Here is a 23,690-nt window from a genome sequence, read left to right as displayed (position 1 = left end):
ACAATTCTTATTTCATCAAAAAAAAAAAAGGCGAGAGCAAATCAACTCAAGTAAATTTATAATAAAATATGGAACTAATAGAGATTAAAGAAAAGAGATACAATCAAAAATGTAATTCCGCTTTTATAATTTTGTTTTTTGCTTTTGTTTTACGACAAACGAAAGATAAAAAATGAAAAAAGGAAAAAGTAAAAGTGTTACCTATTTTATCACCTGTTAGGGATGGCCGCTGTCGGGCCGCGATCAGGAGTAAGTCATTTGCATTTACCAAGCCGCCGGCGGTGGGCATTATATCGGCGCCCGGTTCGCCCGGTGGCAATGATGGATTTGTGAAGTCGCGCGATTTATCATTGTTGTATTTGACATTCAAAGCTGTCAATTTGCTGTTGTCGATGCGCAGTGTGCAGCAACCGTTATAGATGTTTTGGCCATCCAAAATGTTCTTGGCATGCTGGGCCGAATGGGCGTCCGGATACTGGATCAATGCCTGCAATTGAGAGCGTTTGTGCGGGTGTGAGACGACAACCTAACTGTTTATTTATATTAATAGAGCTTTATACAATACATATATATGTGTGTGTGTGTGTGTGTATGCGGCGAGCATTAAGTGAATGATGTATGAGCGTGCAACAACAAGTACAACAAATGACTTTCGTTGAAGGCATTCACACATTCACGCTTGATTTGGTACGCAAGCGAGCATGTGAACGCTTGTACGCACACACACGCATACAAATACATTTAAATTCGCGTGAATATATGCATGTGTGTGCATGTGTGTTTTTGCTCGCGTTTATCAATTATGAACGCTGTCGCGCTGTGGTTGCTACTTGTCATCTGACATAAAATGAAATGATATGATGCCTCACAGACAGCCTTTCACTTGGAACAACTGCACATTTTTACATACTTGTACATATACCAGCACACAGGTATAACCACATATTTTGGATGTATAAATATATTTGCTTATCGGCGCTTTTGTGCATATTTACCTGGAATGAATTATTCTTTGTAAATGTAACGATTTTCAGCACTTTGCCGAAACGCTGGAAAATTTGATGTAAGATATCCAGCGACACCGGATACAGCAGCGATTCGACAATGACGCGCAGCACCGTGTTCGGTCCGCCGGCTGTGGAGTTAGTGTTGACTGCGTTCGAGTTGTTCTGTAGTACAGCGATGGTGCCATCGGCATTGGTGGTGGTGGCGGTGTTGCACAGCGGTAGCGGTGAGCCAGATGCTGGCGACTGAATGCGATAATCGCTGGACACGACAGCGGTCTGCAAAAGGAAGGACAAAAACATTAATTTCAATTTTACATTTTTACTCGAAAACATTCATTTTATAAATGTGCATGCGCAAGTAACGGAAAACCTATTTATATATATATATATATATATGGTATACATATATACCACATATATCTTTGTGACATTTAACATAACCTTTTTAGGCATTTATTTGAAATTAATGATGCAATGATGCTTTTTCACACCATTATTGCAACCTAAATTAATGATAAACTTTTTTCTATTTTAATAAATTTTCATAAATTCGTTGGCGAAAAATCTATTGCTCTAGAAAAAATTTGGCCGTACTTGTTTTCTTTTTTTAATTCTCATTCTTATTTTCTAATTTGTTTGCTCAATGAAATTTTTTTTTTATTATTTAGTAAATTGGATTCACCGTTTAAATTTTATTATTAATTTATTTTAATAAATATTTAATTCATCAAATGGTTTTACATTTCATATAATATTTGTAATTGTTTGAATAAATTTTATTAGTTTAATTTTTCAAGTTTTATAAAATATTTTATTTTTTTTTAATTTTAAAATTTAAAATTTTATTAATATTTTTATTTTGTTATAAATAAAATTTAATTTTTAAAATTCTTTTTAGTATTTTTTTAATTTAATTAAATGTATAATTCGCCAGATTGTATCACACAGGCAAATAATGCATTAACAAAAAATAGAATTAACCCATTATTAATTTTTTTTTAATTTTTTAGTCCCGCATTTTGGAATAAAAAAAAATTTTTTTTTAAACACCGGATTGAAAATTAAAAGAAGAAATTTTAACTAAATTAACTTTTATATATTTTATGAATAATTTTAATTTTACTTTTTTTAAGATAATTACTATTTTAGTTTTAATTTTTTTATTTAAAATGTTACTTTTTTAAAATTAATTTTTAAGTATTTGGCCTTACTTTTTTTCTTTTTTTAATTCTCATTCTTATTTTCTAATTTGTTTACTCAATGAAATTTTTTTTTATTATTTAGTAAATTGGATTCACCGTTTAAAATTCATTATTAATTTTTTTTATTAAATATTTAATTCCTCAAATTGTTTTACATTTCATATTTTATTTGTAATTGTTTGAATAAATTTTATTAGTTTTTTTAAGTTTTATTATTTTTAAAATTTTTTTAAATTTAAAATTTAAACTTTTTAAATTTTTATTTAATTTAATATTTAAACTTTTTAAATTTTTTTTATATTTTTATTAAATTTTTTAATATTCTTATTAAATTTTTTTAATATTTTTATTAAATTTAAAAATCAAACTAATTTATTTTTTAAAATTATTTTTAGTAAATATTTATTTTAATTAAATGTATTGTTTTTTTCAAGGTAATTACTTTTTTAGTTTTAATTTTTTAATTAAAATATTAATGTTTTTTATTAGGTGTTCTATTTATTTGTCAGATTATTTTATGGATTACAGAGTTATTGTAATAAATAATTAGTTTTTGTTATTTTTTAGTTATATACAATTTTTGTTGATTTTTATTAAATTTAAAAATATTTTTTCCATTATAATAATGCTATAATAATTCTTTTTTAATAATTTTGATTTGAATTAAGTTTTTTTTCGTCAAAATTCTTATTTGTAATTGTTTGAATAATTTATGAATTTTTATTATTTAAAAAAAAAAATTTTATACAAAACAATACTATTCTTTAAGCATATTTTATTTTATTATATAAATTATTACTATTTGAAATCTATTTTAAAAATATTCATATCACTGTGCTTATATATAATTTATTATTGTTGTAGGTTAAAACTTAGTTCAAAGAAATTTGTGGCAGCCACTTAATTAAGTAAATTGGTAAATTGTCTCGCATAATAGAATTTCATAGAATAAGAGGGTACTAATTGACTCATTGACAGGGTTTAGCAAAACTTCCTATTATCTATATTTTTATATGCTCATTAGTATTATTATTATATTTTATTTGTGGGTTTATTTTTATAATATTTATATTTTTCGAATCAACGAAGTTCTCGCTGGGTCACTGCACTACATTATGTTAATGTTTAATAGAAAAGCTCGCTCATAAATCTCAATCAGAATGAATAAATTCATATTGTTCCATCGCGAAATAGAAAAGAAATCGATACCAAAAAGAGACAAGAAAAGAAAAATGTTTGTATAAATATATAATAGCCGCAAATTATATATATACATACACACAAACGCATTTGTTAAGTGAACCTTCTCGAGGAGTCTATTGTGAAGGCACACGCGGACATGTATATAATTCAAAATCACATCTATGTATATATAGTTGCGTGTGGATATGTGCTGCTTGCCAATAGGAGAGAGCATCACAATATCGGAATACGATTTAATGACATTCGGAAGTGAATATATTGCAGGTCGTGCTGAATTTTGATTTAAAAATCATAACATAAACACGTTGGCTTTTCTATATAAATAATTCACACACACACACATACACATATGATCAAAGTAGAAGACCAAACAAAATCTGAAGAGGTTGCCCCAAGTGTGCGATTTCCGTTTGACGACAGGTAACGGACGACGGTGTAAATAAAAGTGAATAACGGTATGCGACATAGTCCAACAAACGCATACATGTAACGCAAAAGTAAAGGTATAAATTTATGAATATATTCAACTGCATAAATATGTTTGAGTGTACGCGTGAGTGTGTGTGCGCAAGTGATTCCCACAATAATGCGCTGGGCGGCGATGTAAGGACGCGCCGTGAAGCGACAGCACTCGCAACTACAGACAAGACGTTGGTGCTTGGCTCAAGTGCACAACAATACAAAAACGAAAACAGCACAAAAAAGTAAGTCGAAAGCAAATGGAAGAGAGGCAAGCCAGGGCCAAGTCAAATTATAGAGCGTGCACTGGCGGAAGGAAGTGGGACGTACAGATGTGTATATTAGGGTGAGTGTAAAGAACGACTATTTGTTTTCCGGTTGGTAATTTGAAAAATAGGTTCTTTGACATCTCTAAGAAAGTCTCTCCAAGTAAAAGATTTTAATTGTAACGGGAAGCTTCTCTGGCTTACAGTTTTCTATTTTTTTCTTATTATCAGATAGAAAAATTCAAATCTCGTTTGCAACCACTGGAAAAAATATCTCGTTTCATAGATTTTGTATAAAATTTACTGCTCTACAAAAAAAGTCTGTAATGATTTTTCGTATACCTAACCGAAAAGATATTAAACGGTTGCAGTTTGATTGTTTTAAGGCAATTTTTTTCTTATGAATTTTATAGCTCAATAAAGAAATATTTTTTAATTGAATAACTCACAGTTTTGTAGAAAATTGAATGCTCTATAAAAGTGTTCTCTAACGTAACCTTCCCGTTACAATTAAGAGCGCATATTTGGAGAGAGTTTCTTTCAGAGTGCCAAGCGAAAAAAAATATTCGTTTTTGGATCTACCCTAGTGTATATGCTTGTATGTATTGGTTTACGGTAAAGGACACTTCAACGAAGAGGATGACGCTGTTATTGCCAGGAATATTGCAAATATAATAAAAATTGATTAGAATTGCGAGAGCATGATATGCGTCACACGCACACATACATACATATATACAAATATATATAGGTATATACAAATATAAATATAAACAGCAACAAAGGTGGAATACTTTTATAGATCAGTGTGTGAATTTATAATGCACTTATGTATGGTTGTGTGTGTGTGTGCGTTTGTGCGGCTTGGCAGCACTTGACAGGCAATCGAAGCCAAGACTAAATGAATGGCGGCGCGGACGAGGGGCTTAGGCGATAGATATGCCACAAGAAATTCGCACGCACAACACACACCTTCACACACATACACACGCACGCACACTCAGGCGCTTCACAGCGAAATGGATATGTTAGCCAACGTGGCAGTCAGCGCCAACGTTGCAGATTTTTTCATCTACTTCATTTCTTTTACTTATACTTATATCCTTCCTCCTTCCGATTTTACTTAAAAATCGCTTCCTCTGCAGGAGTTTGTCACTCCTTGTTGCTTTTGCTGTTTTTGTTTTAGCATTGGCAGCAAAAAAACGACGCGCGGATGAATGAGCTCTGGATTCCATGAATGGTTGAGTGTTGAATGACGCTTTAAATGATTATGATTATTAGATGATATTTGATGATTGTGCGCGGTTACGCTATTGAATATAATAGCAGAGCGCAACGTGGGTAGCGGAAATGGAAAAAAGTGGCATCATCGCGCAGAGAAATGTGTTGTTTAGAATTTTAGAAATGTGAAAAGGCATAAAACACGTTTTCATTCAATCGACTCACCGATTTAGAGGAGGTAAACGGAAAACAATACTTTGATGTTATTATAATGGCTGCTGTTTAGAAATATGTTTACAAAAACAAGCAAGAAATGTCTTTCTATAATTAATTATAGAGAGGAAAGAGCTTCAGAAGTAACTTTGGCTGATTTCTATGTTCTTATTTTTGTGATTTTGAAAGTGATTGCTGTTTATGGCGTAAATTGGCTAAAATGTCGCAAGTGAGCCTTAATGAGTTGTTAATAATAATAAATTTTAACTCAAACTCAAAGTAATGACCACAATTAACAACTGTTTAGCTGTTGCCTTGCATTGCAACTAAAAGCAGTGACGTCACTACTGCCGCCAAAAGTGCCACAAATATCGTTTGCAATCTGTTACTCACTCAAAGTCTCATAAAATAGCAAATTATTCATGCATTTCTATTTGCAAAGAAAAATATAGCAGCAAAATGTTTAACTGCATTTTAAACGCCGACAGCTATCAATCGGCTGTACAAAATCGAATGTTTTGCAATTCAAATAAATTCGCTTGCTATCACTCTCAGCTAAAAGCATTTTATTTTATTTCTATTGGTTAGAGTGAATCGCCCTGTGCTAGAAAGCGCACACATATGTACAGATATTTTATTTGCATGCAAAGAGTTGTTATCGATTTATTTTATTACTCTATGGAAATGATATGAAAAAATCACACACATACATACATATTATATAATATATGTTATATGCGCCCAGGCTGATATATTATGGGTTCGAGTATAAGAAATAACGGTATTGGAATTATTTTCATAGTAAATAATCTCTATTTATGTGGCTGTGTAAACATAATAAACATCGACTAGGATTTGTAGAAAAATAGTATTGCATTAATAATTGTGTTACTTTAAGAAATTGTAGAAACATTAACATATGTATATATAAAATAATTTAAATAAAAGTATGTACTATATATTATTAGCATGTTTGAAAGTGTTTATAATTGGCAAGTCAATTAGTAGTTCTGCCTTATGTTTTTACTTATAGACAAACAAGTTAGCTAATTTGATTAGATTAATTACATATCTTAATTGAGTCAATGAACAATTTATGCTGAGTAAAGTAAACGTACTTAAAGACAATTAGCTAATTAACAAAAATTAAGCGGCTGCATGTAAGCTTTATACTACACTAATTGCTTATTAATTGAAGAATAGAAGATATCTTATATAACACTAATTGCTTATAAATTGACAAATTAAAATTGCAATTGTATTTGTTTGAAAGTTTTGAAATTTGATACGTCAGAAATATGAAAAAGTTTGCTTCGAAATAACTAAATTTAGAGGCATAAATTTGACAAATGGTAGTGATTTGCAATCTATATGGAGCTAATTCGGAACTTCAAACCAATTCAATTAACGTAACATTGCTTCAGTTAATTGGACTGTCATAATATATTATAAGTTTTTGATAGCTTCTTTAATTAACATATTTTCTATAATAATCGGCGAAGCGAAGCGCTAATTGTCTAAATTAAAGCGGTTATATCCACTTGTCACTATGTCAGAAAAAAAATGATTTTCTTGTAAAGTTTTTTCGAATCGACATTTTAATTAATAAATAAATAAAAATTATGTACATTTATAGATGATATAATAAAAATAATGTACTTTAATAATCAGTGATGCATTTTAAAAACTTTCGGTTTCCCTTAATCCCATAAGCGATCTCTAGGAGGACCTCCGATAAAAGATGTTTGGCGGTGCGTCAGATTTTTCTGCTTCAAATTATCTCAAATCCAAAAACAGAAAACAGATTATTACTATAGATGGAAACAGGTCAGGATGATGAGAGGACTACTCAAAATTTAGATTTTTGACAAATTGACAGCTTACCAAAAAAAAAGCGTTGTTTTGTGAAAAAATATAATTTATTATCTAAAATCTTATTCCTTCAAGTTGAGAAATATATTTTAGAAGGTCATACCAAAATTTGAAGTCAAAAAAAAGAAAACAAAATGGAAACTTTCCTTGCCGACTTTGAAAACAGCTTTTCGAGAAAATCGCGTTAAAAGTTTTGGGAGCCGATTACACGAAGTTAAAAGTCATATAAGCTTACATCTCCAAAACTATTTGCCGGATCATACATACATTCAAATATATAAAGAAAAAGATTTTTTGAAATACAGAAGGGTATATAACCTTGTGAATAAGAGAGTAATCTACTCAAGATTTGCATTTATTCAAAACATAAAACGGCACAAGCGACTAATTGTAAAAATACAAAGCTTTCGAACACCAAACAGCAAGATATGAGCTTTCATATTGCGAAAGCACTGAAAGTTCTACCTCACCCACTTCTTATGTACATAAATTGAAATGAATAAAGCACCAAATATTTCAGACTTTACTATAACGGTATAAGTCACGTGTTTGCATTGCAGTATTTCATATATTTCCATTAATTTTATAGTTTGTTTTTTGTTGACCAGTTGGCACTTCCCAGGAGAAAACTGAAACAGGCAAGCAATGAAAGCATCGAACGGAAAGCAAGTGAGAGCACACCTCGCTCAAAATGGTTGACATTTTCAAAACGAAATAAAAAACGTACACGTAATAAAGTCATAACCGGTGTCAACGAAAATCGGACAATGCGCACGAAGAGCGGGACGCGCGGTAGTTTACGGTAAATTTGAATGCTTACTCGCGGGACTTACTCAAATAGGAAATAAAACTAAGACGTCAATTCAGCTATGACGGGCGCTGAGAGAGAATAACAAATAACTAAAGGCAAATGTGTTCGTAAAACAAAAAAATGGCTACAAATATAACAAAAACCAAGACAATAATAGCGAAGGCCACAAGAAGCGTGCGCACAGATAAAAGCTTTTAACAAAAGTTTGCGCAAATTTACAAAGTTTTTCAATTTTATTACAAGCAGCGCAATTGAGCGGCTGCATGAAGGTGTGAGGGGGGGAGAAAGTTAGCGGGCAACTGCGAGCAGGTCTTTAGCACACGGCTAGCCACAATGTCGCAACCACAATGCCAACCGCAAAGCAACATAAAATCCGAAAATTTAAGCACACCGAAAAATAAACAAAAAAACTAACAAATAAATGGCGGAAAATAAAATTGAAGGATAATCCGTGGCACTTTGTCGGCGGAGCGTAAAAAAGAAGCGTCGAAGAAAGCAAAGTGAAACGTTTGTAAATTGTTGGCGCTGAAAAAAGTTATTTATGCAAAAAGCGTTAAATGAGCAACAAAACTACAGTGGCGAGTAAAAAGTAAAGTAAATTCCGAGCATAAGCACTCAAAAGCAACAACAAAAACAAACAAGCGGACATTTTTGGTTCTCTTCATCGATTGTGGCAACGCTGAGAAGCTAAAGCATGTTTTTGCAACTTTAATCTGCAAGCAACGATGTGTGGCAGCAGACGGACGGGGCAACAGGATGCGAAAATATGAAAAAAAAGTGTAAAAACAAATTTGTGCTGCTCACGCTTCAACCGCTTTGCCTCCCCCCCTTCGTCAGTTATGGCACTTTTTGTTTGCGCGCAAGCGGTTTTTGTCACCAACAACAGCAAAAGTAACAGCATAAAGGCATCAAGATATAAAATAAACTGACTGAGCGAAGTTAAGAACTATTGAAAGACTATATGAAGCGCATAAAAGAAGCAGTTGCTCACATTTAAAGCTTCATAAATATTATTGTTTGGCACTCACGCCACCCTCTCACTTTATATTTGCATGCGAGTGTGTAGATGTGTGTGTGCGCAACCCTTTTATGCCCTTGCAACCTAAATTTCGCACAAACACACACACACATACAAGTAGAGTCTTGTGTATGCATTTTGAACTGAGTTAACTTGCAACCGCAACAAGTTAACTTAACGCATATTGTGTGCCGGGTTCACATCTGGGGTCGTAAGTGGTAGTTACTTGTGGCTGTAAAACAGTGAGTATACTCGAGTTATAGCGCCGCAAATGCAGATATGCAAACCAATAAGGAGTTTTATATTGAAAAGTAATTGAAAAAGATATGCGCAACAAAATTGAAATTAAATTAACAACTGTGTCTGAGAGATCGTGAATAGAAAAGCGGCAGAGTGTTGAACGGGTGGGGTGCGGTGTGGTTTTAGTATAAAAATATATTTCTTTATACAAATTTTGATTTTAAGAATTTAAGCATTGTTTTGCAAATTTTGAATTTTTAACCGTTTCGTTTTAAAAATAATTTTTTGTTACTAATTTATACACTTGTTATTTATATAACATCATAAATTGCTTCCATATCCGTTATTAACACTTTCAGGACCCAATCGGAATATATTAAAGATTTATTAAAGACATATCGATGGTGCTATCATAGGCTCAGCACATTCCCAATAATAATCCCGATGTAATCTCGTAAGCTGAGATTGCCTTAAGTGTCACTTGATTATCGCTGAGTATGGTGATACATTCATTGCAATATTTGCGTTGGAGGTTTATGTCTACATACCGACTTATAGCAAAGATTTCTGCTTGGAAAATGATCGGAATACGTTTCATCGGTTTCGTACACGGTCCTGCGACATCTGCAACTTCCAACGCTTTCGACCCGCATTGTACCACAGCCTCTTAGCTGTAGGTCAAGCGTGTAGTTACTCATAAGGCCCGGCTGGGACCTTCTCTTGATATACGGGAAGGTGGTCATCGAGCCACTAACATATTATGAGAACCTGGCCTTCTTAGATATACTTGTCAAGCAATCATCGAAGGAATAAGGTTTTTGATAATAATATCGTTGTTTTAAACGAAGATTTGTTTTTGGTGAAGTCACCATTTTTTCAAAAACCAAAATTTTTAATAGTCTTTCTAGATTACCTGTAGTCATTAATTTAGGGTTTGACACCTTTTTTCGCAGATTTTCTTGGATATTAGCGATGATGGCGATTTTTCAAAATTTATCGTCGATTTTTATCGCACTTAAATTCTATAAATTCATATTTTTTTATTAAATTTTAGAATTAAATGATTCTTCCAAAAAATTCGCAACAAGTGCGTGTTATCTGACTTGCAAGTGGAAATTACGCCTTAATGACGTCATTACAAAATCTGATCCCATTAAATAGGAGCTGTTTAGATATCTGATAGTTTTGAAAAAGAAGTATAGTTCTACGTACTAACAAAGAAAATGTTGGCAAAATTTATTTCTAGTGATTGTATCGGTTACCTACTCGATTACTGATGATTAAATAGCTTTTGCTGTTATTTTAGTTTATTTTAAGTTATACTGCTTGGCATTGATTTGCATAAGTTGGTAAAACTTTTCGAAAATTAGCTACAACGCATATAAAATATCAATACTACTTATCTATGTACATATGTCCAATCAAATATTAAACAGCGCATACAAAGGTGTTAATTCGTTTGTAAGCTTAATTGAATTGTTAATCCTGGCAGACGAATATGTTGACATGCAACTAATGCTTGTCAGCAGGCTTTGCAACACAACTTGCAACACCAACAATAAGCCAAAATCGGCACACAACGGTACGCTGTGTAAGAAATAGAACTCGCCAACTGCTAAATTGGCGCAAAGTTAAACAAATAAGCGCAAAGAAACGACAAGCGATTAAACCGCAAAAAGGATTACTAATATTAGCAAGGGATTAAAGGCGGCACAGTACACGAACGAGGCTTAAAGACAGCGGCAAACGTGGATATAAAGACGTCAACAACAATAACTAATATTATATATCACCGCTAAAGTGATACGTCAACACGTGCAGAAAGGAGAAATGGAGAAAACCAAAAATCAATGCATACATATAGGCGCATAATCATCACAGGCACGGCGGGTCTCCAGTGAATCCGTTTTTGCTTTTCTTTGCTTGACTACAAGCATACGAGCATAAGTATACATCGTTATTGTTGTTACATATGTTGATGTTGTTGTTTTTGTTGTTGTTGCATGTGTTGTTTGATTTGCACTAATAATATTATCTCTGACGGAGCATACGTAAGTAGCGTGTTTATTTAATTTTCTACTTTATTTCAATCTAACAAGGCGAGAAAAGATTTGCAGCAACAGCACACGCACGCATGTACACACACACACACACACACACATACATACACTGGCATACATATAAATACATATGTGCAAACAAATGGCATCATGTATCCTGTCCATTTGCAGGATTATAAGGCACTTTGCTGATTTATTTGTGTGAGCGCCAACACGCGTGAGACTCCTTGTAATACATATACATATAAATATATATTTGTGTGTATGCGCGCGCCAAAGTTTGCGCTTGTGTTTTTGTTTTGTGGCGTAAAAAGCTTTACCGTTATACCATCAACGCGTAACCGTATCAGCCAGCCAGTCAGGAGGTGGCGTAAGCAGCGAAAATTCAATATTATAAAAATAATAAAAACAAAAGACCAACCGAAGTGGCAAACAAATAAGCCAACGAAAATTTCAAACAAAAACAAAAGCACGAAAGAGGTTAAAGGATTTTCGCTGATGTATTAGCACTCGGCGCACACATACCCACACACACACATGTATGTTGTACAATACATAAATATGTGCATGCGAGGCAATGCCCGCCTCAGTTAGCAGCACTGTCTTGCCAGAATGGCGTTGCTTGTTGCCTGCGCTCGCCGCTTGCCGCTTGCCGTTCGCTTACAAGCCAGGTTAATCTTGTGTTATTATGTTTTGTTTTTGTTTTTGCTATTGCTTTTGTTTGTCTTTTGTTGTTGTTTAACTTATTTTCTTGATATTTTTCTTTCACCGCCCGTGTATTGTTCGGCGTTAAGCGAAAATCAACAAGATGCTTCTTGCTGTTGTTGTTGCAGTGCTTGTCGATACACTTTGGCCGCTGATTGCTGCTGAAGTGCGCCGTGTAGTTGTTGTAGGCATATGTGTTACGGCGGCAATGGTGGCGGACCGTTGGTTTTCTGGCTTTGCCACATTCGCTTGCTTTTCTTCGTCGCTGTCGCATTAGATCCTTCGTGTGTTGCGTGAAGATTTGTGGCATCTAGCTCACATTTCTCAAGAAATAGGTATTTACGCGTTGCTGTTATTGTGCGCTGACGTTGCGCAAACATAAGTTAAGCTTACGTCTAACGGTATATATATAATATTTGTAAATACACATACAAACAGTCTCTGCATGTTTATATTATTTTTGTTGGCTGTTCTTTGCTTTTTTCACCTTTCCTTCCTCGTCGAGGCATCGATTGGTGTGACGTGTGCAAATGGATTTCAATTACCGTTACTACGTGCAGCGAACAGCGAATATCGAATAGAACCGAGTGGAGAGTTCGGAGAACAAAATAAGCCAGCTAACAAGGAATATTAGCCACAAAAGTGGAGAAGAAAAATAAAAACAATAGGAGAATAAAAATAAATAAAGTAAAATTAAAGCAAAACAAAAATAATGAAAACAAAAAATATTTAAAAATAAATAAAAGTACGAAGAAGAGTCAATAATGCCATATGACCAAAATGGCAAATAGAAAATACGAAACAAGGGCTATGTGTTGCTCATTGGAATTAAAGATTTATGTGTATATGGGTCTGTTGATTTAGGTTTATGGCGCATTTGTTTTATGTAAATTTGGACTTTTAATGCCTTTTTAACTTATTTTGCAAATACAAAAGGTGACAAATAATGCAAAGTGTATTGTTAATGGCCGGATATGAATAATGCGCCTAAATGTATGTTTTCTTTTATCTTACAAAGCTTAGTGTGAGCACAAAAAATTATTAGATTACTGTTATTTATGTGGCGTCTTCTGCAGAGTTGACATCGACAACCACAACTGAGTGGAACCAGATTTTCTGTAGGATATTGAGGCGCGCTATCTAGGCATTTTAATCTGTGTAATAGAAATTAGGGTATATTCCAGTAATCTGACTTCCAGGGAAGATATTACTCTTAAAACAAGTATTATTACAGAAATATTTTTTCGGGGAGTTGCCATCAGGCTTTAAACATAAATTTATGGAAAATAGCATGTTAGTTGAAATTGTGCAATTCGTTGTATGTGCCTACGGAATTATATTGGTTTTCAGACGCTTGACTTTAAGCATAAGCTGACTCAAGGTTGCCACATTTATTTAATTCTGTTTAATTCGGTTTTATATTACAAAAACAGTTTTAGGATTATCATATGTATATGTAGCTAACTGCCTTGATTTTGGCCTAAAAGCGTGTACCATAAGTTAAAAGAAATTTCATTGAAAAAAATGTCAGTGTTGCCACACTTTTAAAATATTTATATGCATATATATGGAAGCAATAAAATAGAAAATATGTGGTGTGGACATGAAAGAAAATAATAAAAATATAATAGGATTTTATGATGTTGCCAACTTATTTAGAGGTGGCATATTAACCCTTTGCAAGGAACATGTTGGAGATGGATATAAAACATAATTTTTGTACAAAAACATATCACTATTGAATAAATATATATCCAAAGTTCACAAAAGAATTACGAAATTTTGATTATCCATCGTAAGCTTGCGTGTTATGTATCCCTGCTCTATCGACGGAAATTAATTCGTAACAGTACGATTCCCATCTCTAATCCAAATTTAATCCGATCGCAAAAGGTTCTACTTTTTTAAGTATTCTAGAATAAGGTGAAAATATTTAAAATATTTTTTCGATAACATAAGATAAAATAAATTAAAAAAAAAAATTTTGGGTTGCCACATTTTTAAAATTTTTAAATGCATATGTTTTGAAGAAATAAAAGAGACATGACAGTAGTGTCTTGTAAAGAAACTGATATAAATAAAATATAATTTTATGATATAACCACCTGATTATATGTATATCATATACAAAAAAATGTTTCTTTGAGTTCTTTAAGAATAAGTTCAAATGATTTGAATATAGAATTCTAAAATAATTTTGTGTAAAAACAATCTACAATTGAAACAATCTTAAGAAAATATTTTTAAAATTTTAGCAATAAAAACTCGAACTTGATATTACATACATACATGTATATGGCTATAAGCATATTATATAATATAAGTTCTTTGCTAAAATTTTACTGCAAGAATTTTCTCGTTTAAATTTTGATACATTTTTGTTAGATTTAGATTGCGTTTCCTCTCGCACAAATACCACATAAAAAACATATACATTTACACATATGACACACAAACGCATGTTTAAAAGCCATGTGTGTATCGTTCCAATTTCCAACTACTTCTATTTCAAGGTATGTGCATTACGAATATTTCTCATATACCTTCGGGGATTTAACCCTCATAGAACAGGATTTTGCAATCATCTGTTCAAGCACACACCCATACACACACAAACATGCACTGACAAAGACATGTCGGCGCAACACAACAATAGCAGTGCAAGCAAGCAAATCAGCTAAGCAATGTAGGAAACAACAACAACTACTACAACTGCTGACACATACGAACACAAAGCAGGAAAATCATCGGAGCTCTGCTGACTGGCAGCTATTCTTGTGGCGCAGCTTGTTTGGGCTGACATTTCTTTTGCTATTTCGGTAGCAGAAAAAATAACAGCAAAAACAACAAAGATATATAAAAAGAAATATTCATGTAGGTACGATGGGACCAAAAACAAAAACAAAAGAAGCAAGCACAACTGAAACTAGCAATGTGTCACATGAAGACACGAACAATCACACACATGCATATGATTAGAAGTGCTCAAGCGTATGTGTGGCGAAACACTCAGTGAATTGCGAAGACAGTTGGCGCACTGGTGGCGGCAAGCATATGGATTTTCGAGGATTTCTGCTGTCAAAAGTGGAAAGTGGATGCGCCGAAGACGCTGCTGAGTTCACAGATTCTGACTGGAGATTGCTGAAGAAATGAATGAAGATGAATGCAGCTGCGGTCGAGATTGAAGGATAAGTGTGGTGGCGATGACTAAACCATTTCGGCATTGCGAGACCATTTCGGGCGGCGAGTGCTTGAGCAAGTGATGGACACTAATGGCAAAAGGTGAAGCAGCCAGGGGACAGGTAGCGAGAAACCAAGGTACACACACAATCTACATTTGTTTGTTGCGGTACTTATTGCCGAGCGTATGTGGGCTAAAGTATTTTTGCATGTGTTTGTGTGTGTTGGGAATTTCGAGCTGTTGCCGGTGTTTTTAGGGATCAAATGTGACGTGTGATTGTTTTTGTGAGTAATTTTGATAAATTAATTTTTTGAGCTGCCACAATAGCAATCGGTAGAAGAAGCGCTAACTGAAAGGCTAAAAAGGGTTCAACGCAAAAATACGAGTATATGCTCGACGCTTGTGGACCAGTGTGGGTAAGTGGGTGAACGATGTGCAGCATACAAATACAAATGGAATGGAAAGCAAGCAAAGTTTTTTTTCTATCTGCCTGTCTGTGAGTGTGTACATGTATACGCTGTGGGTAGAGTAGCAAAAGCGGATTACAAGCTTAATTCAGCTTACAAATAAATGGGCAACAAGTCTATATCTACATATACATACAATGCGGGTTTGACTAATTATCTCTTAAATAAATAATGTTTATAATGTGAAGTTTTTTGTAAAAGCTCCTCAAAGTAATGCATTGTAATTGTAATTAGTTAATTCAAAATGAATCTGATATCAAACATGTATTATCATATTTATATATAGTTGTAGTATATATATAGTATTTAATATCGAAAAAAAATCACACCGTATATTTTATTGTATATTTCATGAATTTCATGAAATTACTTATGCCCATCGTAAATACCATATAACCAGGTGGCAGAAATGTTAGCGGTGTCTAGGCTCTCAGGTTTACGTTTTTTTGAACATTCACTGATTGTTTTTCTAAAATATAAAAATATGAAAAAATATTTAAAAACAAAAAACAAATGTCAACTTTTGCTGCACCGAAGCTACATTATCCCTCACAGGTGCATAATGTGGTTTCTTATAGCACAAAAAGATATAAAAATGTCTTTATCTTGATCTGATTAATATATATCTGAATATTGGAAAGTTGCTTTGGACAATAGCATATGCCAAATTTCGCGAAGATATCTGGTCAAATAAAAAAATTTTACAAGAAAATTTATTTCGATAGGTCAGTTTGTATAGAGATACATATATACAACGTCGTCCGATAACATCTGTTCCAACAAATGAGCCGCTTCTTAGAAAGAAAAGGGCGTGTGCAAAATTTCAGATCCATATCTCACAAACTGTGTGACTTGTTCGTGTATATACAGAAATACAGACGGACCTGGCTCAATCGACTAAGTAGTCAAACTTATCACTTATGTATGTATATACTTTACGAGTCTGCGAAAAAAAAATTGCTTACTTTTTGGCGCTAAGATATAAAAACTTATGCATTTATCAAAGCCATGATACAAATACTCGAAATTACAGTAAACAACATTACATAATACTACTGATTCAATACTTTTACAAGATTTAAACAATATTCAAAACTTAGATCGCCTCAGTATCTCTTTCTATGTGCTATGCGCCGTTAATTACGAAGTACTTAATGTGGTAATTACGGCATGTTTCGCGTTTTATGATGTGGATAAAAATAGTTTTTAATAATGTAAAATTTACCAATACATTTTTAAAAAGATACCTCAAGCTATACTAATAATTTTTATACATATATACTTTAAATACAAAAGACTTCTTTTATATGTAAACTGCATACGACGGATACTTAAATTGAAACATTTTATCGATTACAACCAAATGAGCAACTTCATTTGCTCAATTCAGTTCTGATGGCCCGTATACGAGACGCCACAAGTACTTACTGATCCATTTGTTGTTATTGTTGTTTTTTGTAACTACATTATTTGCATACATATGCGCTAAGAACTAACTGCATTAACATGTACGCGAACAGCAAATGCTTCGTGATGGCATGCAACAGACTAGTGTCGTGAGACAAGACAACACCGCTTGGAGCCTTAATGTATGCAATGCTTATGTCGGTACCCACATTAAATGCTCCACATATGCACATGTAAATATATGTTTGTATATATATTATATTTAGGCAGTTAATATGCAAATAAATTTACCCATTGCCCCTCATTGTTATAATACAATTTGTGTAATCGGCGTAATTGGCAGCTGAACACAAGGCAAATAAACAATGTACACATTATTAGAAATTCACCGAGGAAAGGTGTTGCCTACATGCAGGCGCTGATATCTTATATGCTATTGGTAGATATGGAGGTGATTGCGACAGGCTTCGAAGGACAACAGCACACAGCTGCGTGATAAAGGTGTAGGCAAACTGTATTTGGGTATGCCATTTGTAATTATATGAGTGTGATTGCGAGCAACAGCTGATAGTTTCCCCAGCGTCATTAACTAATGGTGAATTTTTGATATCGGTTACAACAATATAGTTTATACTTTATTTATAACTACTCATAGCTAAAAATGTCTTTACTGACTTTTAATAATTAACTAAAGTGAAATAATTTATAATGACTTTACTTCAATGGATATGACCATTTCATGCGCTTCATGCAGTATTCCTTAGACAGAATAGGGTTAAGTGCGATAATAATTAAGCAATATAAATACAATAGATATAGAGCATAGAGCACAACAGTGATTAGTGAGAAATAGAAACGAACAACGTATGTGTACATATATCTTATTGCAAATATATTTGTTAGGTTTAGTTTGTGCTTCCATTTAGTGGGCAAGCTCATTCCGGCTCGCCCTAAGTGGACTTAGCAACAATATTTAAAAGCATGTTGCAAGAGTATAAAAAACACAAACTGTTGAGATATTATTAAAACAAAAAACAAAAATAAAAAATTTACATGCAACGAAAGAAGTTTATATTAGAAAAGAAGCTTTTTGAGAGCTTAAATTTTGGATTTTCTATTAAACTGGCATATTATATGTAAATATATTTTGTAATCTGCAGTTACTTCGTTCTTTTTAGTTTTAATGCATAATATACTACAATAATATATAAATTTTATCTAAGTCAGCAGATATGTGCTAAGAGGAAAATTTGGCAGCAAATAACAATAAATCAACAAAAAAAAAAAATAATAATAATAATAATAAAGAAGGCATATTCAAATAAATCAATCCAACATGTTAGCTGTAATCAGTGGCATGTAACATACTGCCAGTTTTCTTCCACCCTGAGAAGATAACTTACACATGCCAATTCATTCAAGTAAAGGCATAGCGCCCTAACAAAACAAGACGAGACTGTCACTCAAGTGGGTTCACATATTATAATGTGTTTGCATACATACTTATAATCAAAAACACTTTGACGTCCACACTGGCTGATTGACGGACCGTCTGTCAGTGTCTGCCTGACAGCAGGTTGTTGCGTGACTGACTTACTGGCCTGGTGCGGCATCTTAGCAAACAGCGCCGACACCCAACCACAAGCGCTCGGATAGATATCCTTTGACCTCTTCGCTTAAAACGCAGCCAGGTGACAAGCAGACAACAGCAACAAAGTCGAACAGTTAAGCGCTCGCAAACGTGTGTGGCTCTACGCAAATACAACAACAACGCAGCATTTGTTTTAATTCCAAGCGCAGTATTTCAAAACGTGTTGGTTTAAATTCCAAATTACGGCGACATTTCGTGGGTTGAAACCCAAATAACGAACGAAAATTTCGAATTTAAACAATGTGTGGCACGTACAATAAAGCGTTCGATGCCCAACATATGTATGGGCGTGTGTGTTGTGTCTGTGTATGTGTAGAATACGTGCGAGATTTAGAGAATGCTTTGAGTATAATTTGTTACAAATTGTGATTAATTAAAAAGTGTCGAGTTTGTCACCGTTTGCGGTGCTTTTGGCAAACAACCGACGGACGCACACAAATCCCAACTTTGTTGTTGTGTTGGTTGACAAATGACATTATTGAGCGCTAACGCTCTAAATTATGGTTTTATCCATATTTGGGTTGTTTTGGAATATTTAAATTAAAGAGCCGTCGTACGGATTCATTTCGTGCTTGTGTGAATATTCATTTGTATTATTTACTCTTTACCACAGTTGTGTGTGTTGAGTAATAAATTTGTGTGCAAATAGTATCCTTCTTTTTACTAAAAATATTAATTTAAATAGCGAATTATGTTTGGATATCACAATAATAACAATAATAGACAATATTATATCATGTACCGTTTGCTAGAATAACCAAACATATTTAAAGTAGCAACACCAACACAACAATTTTACTAAAGAGGTCCAGGGTAAAAACGAAAATTTATTTTTGTTTTAAATAAAAAATTATATATAATATTTTAGATTGATTTGATAAAATTTTGGAATTAATTTCGATTTTTACTTGAATATTTTTTAAAAATTCGGCACAGTAGAGAAACATATCCCAAAAACTAACCACAAATAAACCAAATTAAGGCGCGCACATAGTGCTGAATAACAAAAAAAAATATTATATATATATTTTATTTTTATTTATATCAGTACCTTGAACTATAACAATTCAAAATTTTTCTTTTATATATATATTTTTTTTTTTTTTTTGTTTCATATTTCAATAGGTTATAACTTTAAAAAATGACATACTAAAATTAAAAAATATATATTTAATAAAAATATTCGAAATAAATTTTGAGTTACAGCCTACTAATCAGTTCTATCAGCTCCATCTATTTATACTTAAACGTATTTTTCTCAAAACTACATTTTTCAAATTTGCTTGTGTGATTACTCGGGGACAATCAACTTTTTTCTGCATGTTGTGTATATAGTTTTCAATCTGTATATATAGTTCTTCTCTGATCAAGTTCGAATTTTGGTAGACCAAAAACACAAAAATTTTGGATTTTTTTTCTACCATAGGTTATTGTGCGGACAATATCTTCTAGTAAAAAATGTTTTTGATTTATAAATTTCATTCACGGAGAAGACCGGAATCACTGCATCAAGCTAGGATATTTTTTTAGTGCCATCGGAGCACGCGTGTAACTCGAAAAATATTCACCAAAAATAGCTTATTGGTATTTAGGCTGTCACACTAGGTGTGACCCTTGAGTAAAAGCTGACCTCGTCTTATGCGTTTAATGTACGGCCAGTCTACGGGCTTTATATCTAACGCTTCGAATTATTTAAGAAATCTATACAAGCACCAGTTAAAATACTTTTTGTTTGCCAAGTACGGTAATTTCGAATGTTGCGAGATTCTTAAAGAATTTTAACTCTTTTCTGAGTTAGCCCTATAGCTGCAGCTGGAGCCTCTTAGACTTGTAGACTCTCGAAAAATCATTTGAGATAAAATATTCGCGCGAGTATTGATATATGCATTTTTTTGATTCTAAACGCCAAAGTTTATCTCTGATTTATAATTACTGTTATGTATGTAGTCATTGAGCGCTATAAGCGCAATTCTAAACATATATCGCCAGAGAAATATATAAACTATATATAATATAGATCAAATGAATTTAGATTTTCATTGAGTACTCACATTGTTGTGACTCTGGTCCGTCTTCAATTCGCGATGATTGGAGAATTGTACATAAACCATGCGTCCGTGCATATGTGGCGGTGTAACGGTATAGCATGAGACCATAGATGTCGCGGATACTTCGTCGGCCATTTCGAGGAAAGCTTGATTTTTGCCCTTCAAGACGAGCACATTTGTGACGCGACCGAACGGTACACCTAATGAGATGACATCTGCTTCACTGGACTCAATTGGAATGTTGCGCAAGTGGATGACTTTTGATGGTTTGCCTATAGCATAGTAAAAGAAAAAGAAAGAAAATTATTTATTTGTTCGAAACAAAAAAAAAAAAAATTGTTCATATTGAATTAAACATTGAGTAATATAAAGAATGGTGGTTGCAAAGGTGACATGCTACTTTTTTTGAACACTTTTACTGCGTTTCTCACCTGCAAGCGGCAGCTAATTAACGCTATATTTAAATGAGGGTAATCAAACTTAACGGTACATATATGGTACTATTTGTAGATAGACATGTATGTGGGTGGTATTACTGGCATCAAACAATACATTTTTAAGTCGGCAATAAACTTTTTCGTACCTCACCACACACACGCACGCACACAAGCACATAATAAAAAAATGCGTCATCCAAGCTAGTGCCACATCTCTGGTGGCACATAAAAACGCCGTGCATATGAGGCATGTGAGCCCACATGTATGTATGTGTATGCAGATGTGGCAAATGAGAGCTGCAGCAAATGGCTGGGTGACGTGCCACAAATGCAGTGGTAAATGCCACACATTTTACGACTAAATTCCCCAACACACTGAGTAGCTTGGCAAGTAGCTCGAGTTCACAGCACTTATAGCTGCTGCTGCACCCATGCAAAGCACTGTGGCACATTATGGCAGGCAGAAAGCTCGTGCCACAAGAAATACTTTATGTTTATAAAAAATTTAAGTCACTTCAGACGTCAGCAAGGAAATCCCTGAAATGTTGCACAGCAACGATGTTGTGCGGCAAACAGCTGCAAAAATAGATGCCGACAAGTGGAACGCTGCATGTGTGTGTGTGTGTGTGTGTGGCAAGCGACGACATAAGTAGGGATATTGCACAACTTATTTTGGGCAAATTTGTGACCGCATGTGTATGTGTGTGTGTGGGTGTATGTTCCAGGATGTTGCACTCACTGGGGTAAAGACTTTAATCCGCCGCTATTTGTACAATGTTGCAAGAATTTATTTATGCCAAAATACTAACAATGGTGACAACAGCACAACAACAATACAACAAATAAATACTAGCACACAACCACAACAATAACAAGCACCCAAAAGCAGGATGAAGCGACAGATGAGAAAAAATTATAACAATTGCAAAATTTTCATGCAACGCGACCACTGTGCTGGTGTGAACTTTTGCAACAGACAATGGCGACACAGTGACACAGCACGGCCGTCCTCGACCACTCGACAGTTAGTCAACTAGTCAAGTGGGTTAGTCCGTTAGTCAGCCAGACACTTAGGCACTCAATGAGCTAACCAGTCGGCCGACGGTAAAGCGAGAACGAGCCAACACAGACAGGTGCATTTGCATGGGATTACGCCGAAAGGTTACTCGGCATTTACGAGTGACAGCGAATATAGTATGTATGTGTATGTGTGTGTGCGCGAGGAGTTTGAAGGTAAATTGCTGTACTCAAAAGCTTATACTACCATATACATACATCCCATCTACACTTGTATGCGAATATTTATAACCAGTGCTGTAGTTAGGATGCTATTTGATATATGTAACATAAAAATCCTCAAACAGTACATAGCACAGTGGTTTCGTTTATATGCGAGTCGCGGCCATTAATACTTTTAGATGAGCCTTCGTTTCGAAATTTTCATCAAAAATATGATAAATATACCATAAAAAATTGGGCATATCGTACGACTATTATCTATAGCTCTCATAGTAACAGTCAGTAACGGATTGATCAATTTTTATTAAATTTTTTTATTTTAAGGGAAACTGGTTTTACTATTAAAAATACAACAAAAAAGTAAAATACACACTTTTAAGAATATTTGCATTGCTTGTTGGTACTCAACAAGGTTGTGATAACAGAAAAATAAACCAAGGACAACATTTATATACAATATAATATGTAACATAAAATAAATATCTTTAACTTCAAAACCCCTTAAAAATAATTTAAATTCGTAAACGTAATAAATCTCCTCACCAATTTGAACTTGGCTTTTGTTGTGAAATATTCGCTCTCCGTTCAATTTTGCTTAAAAAATTAATAAGTGAACACAATTTTTATGCTATTTTTAGAAAGTCTCGTTAGATTCCCAGAAAAAAAGTTTGTCATAAAGAAGTTTGGGTTTCTTAGAAACAATTTTATTACTTTTTCCTTCCTTTTTTTGACACAAAGTTTTTATTTTCGGCCTATGGGCGAAACCACTGTGCATATGTTACGTGTGTGATAGCATAAAGAAGGTGATTTTTTAGAATTCAAAAAGAAACTATAACTAAAGAAAAATAATTTTGGTCGTTTTTTGTGCTTCCAAATTAAATTTGCTACTGGTAAAATTTGGTAGCGATAGGATGATCAATTGTCCCCGACTAATCGCTTCAGCTAATTCGAAAATACTGTTGCGAGAAAAACGCGTTTAGCGA

At 33.6% G+C, this 23,690-nt stretch overlaps 1 protein-coding gene across 11 annotated transcripts in view; it reads right to left on the bottom strand.

The window, feature by feature from the left end:
- The window catches only part of heph (polypyrimidine tract-binding protein 1 heph), a 366,239-nt gene that overhangs the window by 42,515 nt on the left and 300,034 nt on the right, over window positions 1–23,690 (bottom strand). For 10 of the 11 annotated variants that reach the window (XM_036370223.2, XM_036370225.2, XM_070105823.1 and 7 more), the window contains 3 exons: window positions 21,035–21,303; window positions 996–1,283; window positions 214–487 (listed from right to left, as the gene is read on the bottom strand). In XM_036370223.2, the coding sequence (XP_036226116.1) occupies window positions 214–487; window positions 996–1,283; window positions 21,035–21,303 (831 nt within the window). Of the gene's footprint in view, window positions 1–201; window positions 488–995; window positions 1,284–21,034; window positions 21,304–23,690 lie in introns of all 11 variants that reach the window. The other variant, XM_070105822.1, reaches the window with a different exon arrangement.

The sequence above is a fragment of the Bactrocera oleae genome, chromosome 2, assembly GCF_042242935.1.
Source record: "Bactrocera oleae isolate idBacOlea1 chromosome 2, idBacOlea1, whole genome shotgun sequence".
In the NCBI taxonomy this organism is placed as follows: domain Eukaryota; kingdom Metazoa; phylum Arthropoda; class Insecta; order Diptera; family Tephritidae; genus Bactrocera; species Bactrocera oleae.
The sequence above is the reverse complement of the archived record's forward strand: the minus strand, read 5'-3'. Positions and strand labels throughout refer to the sequence as shown.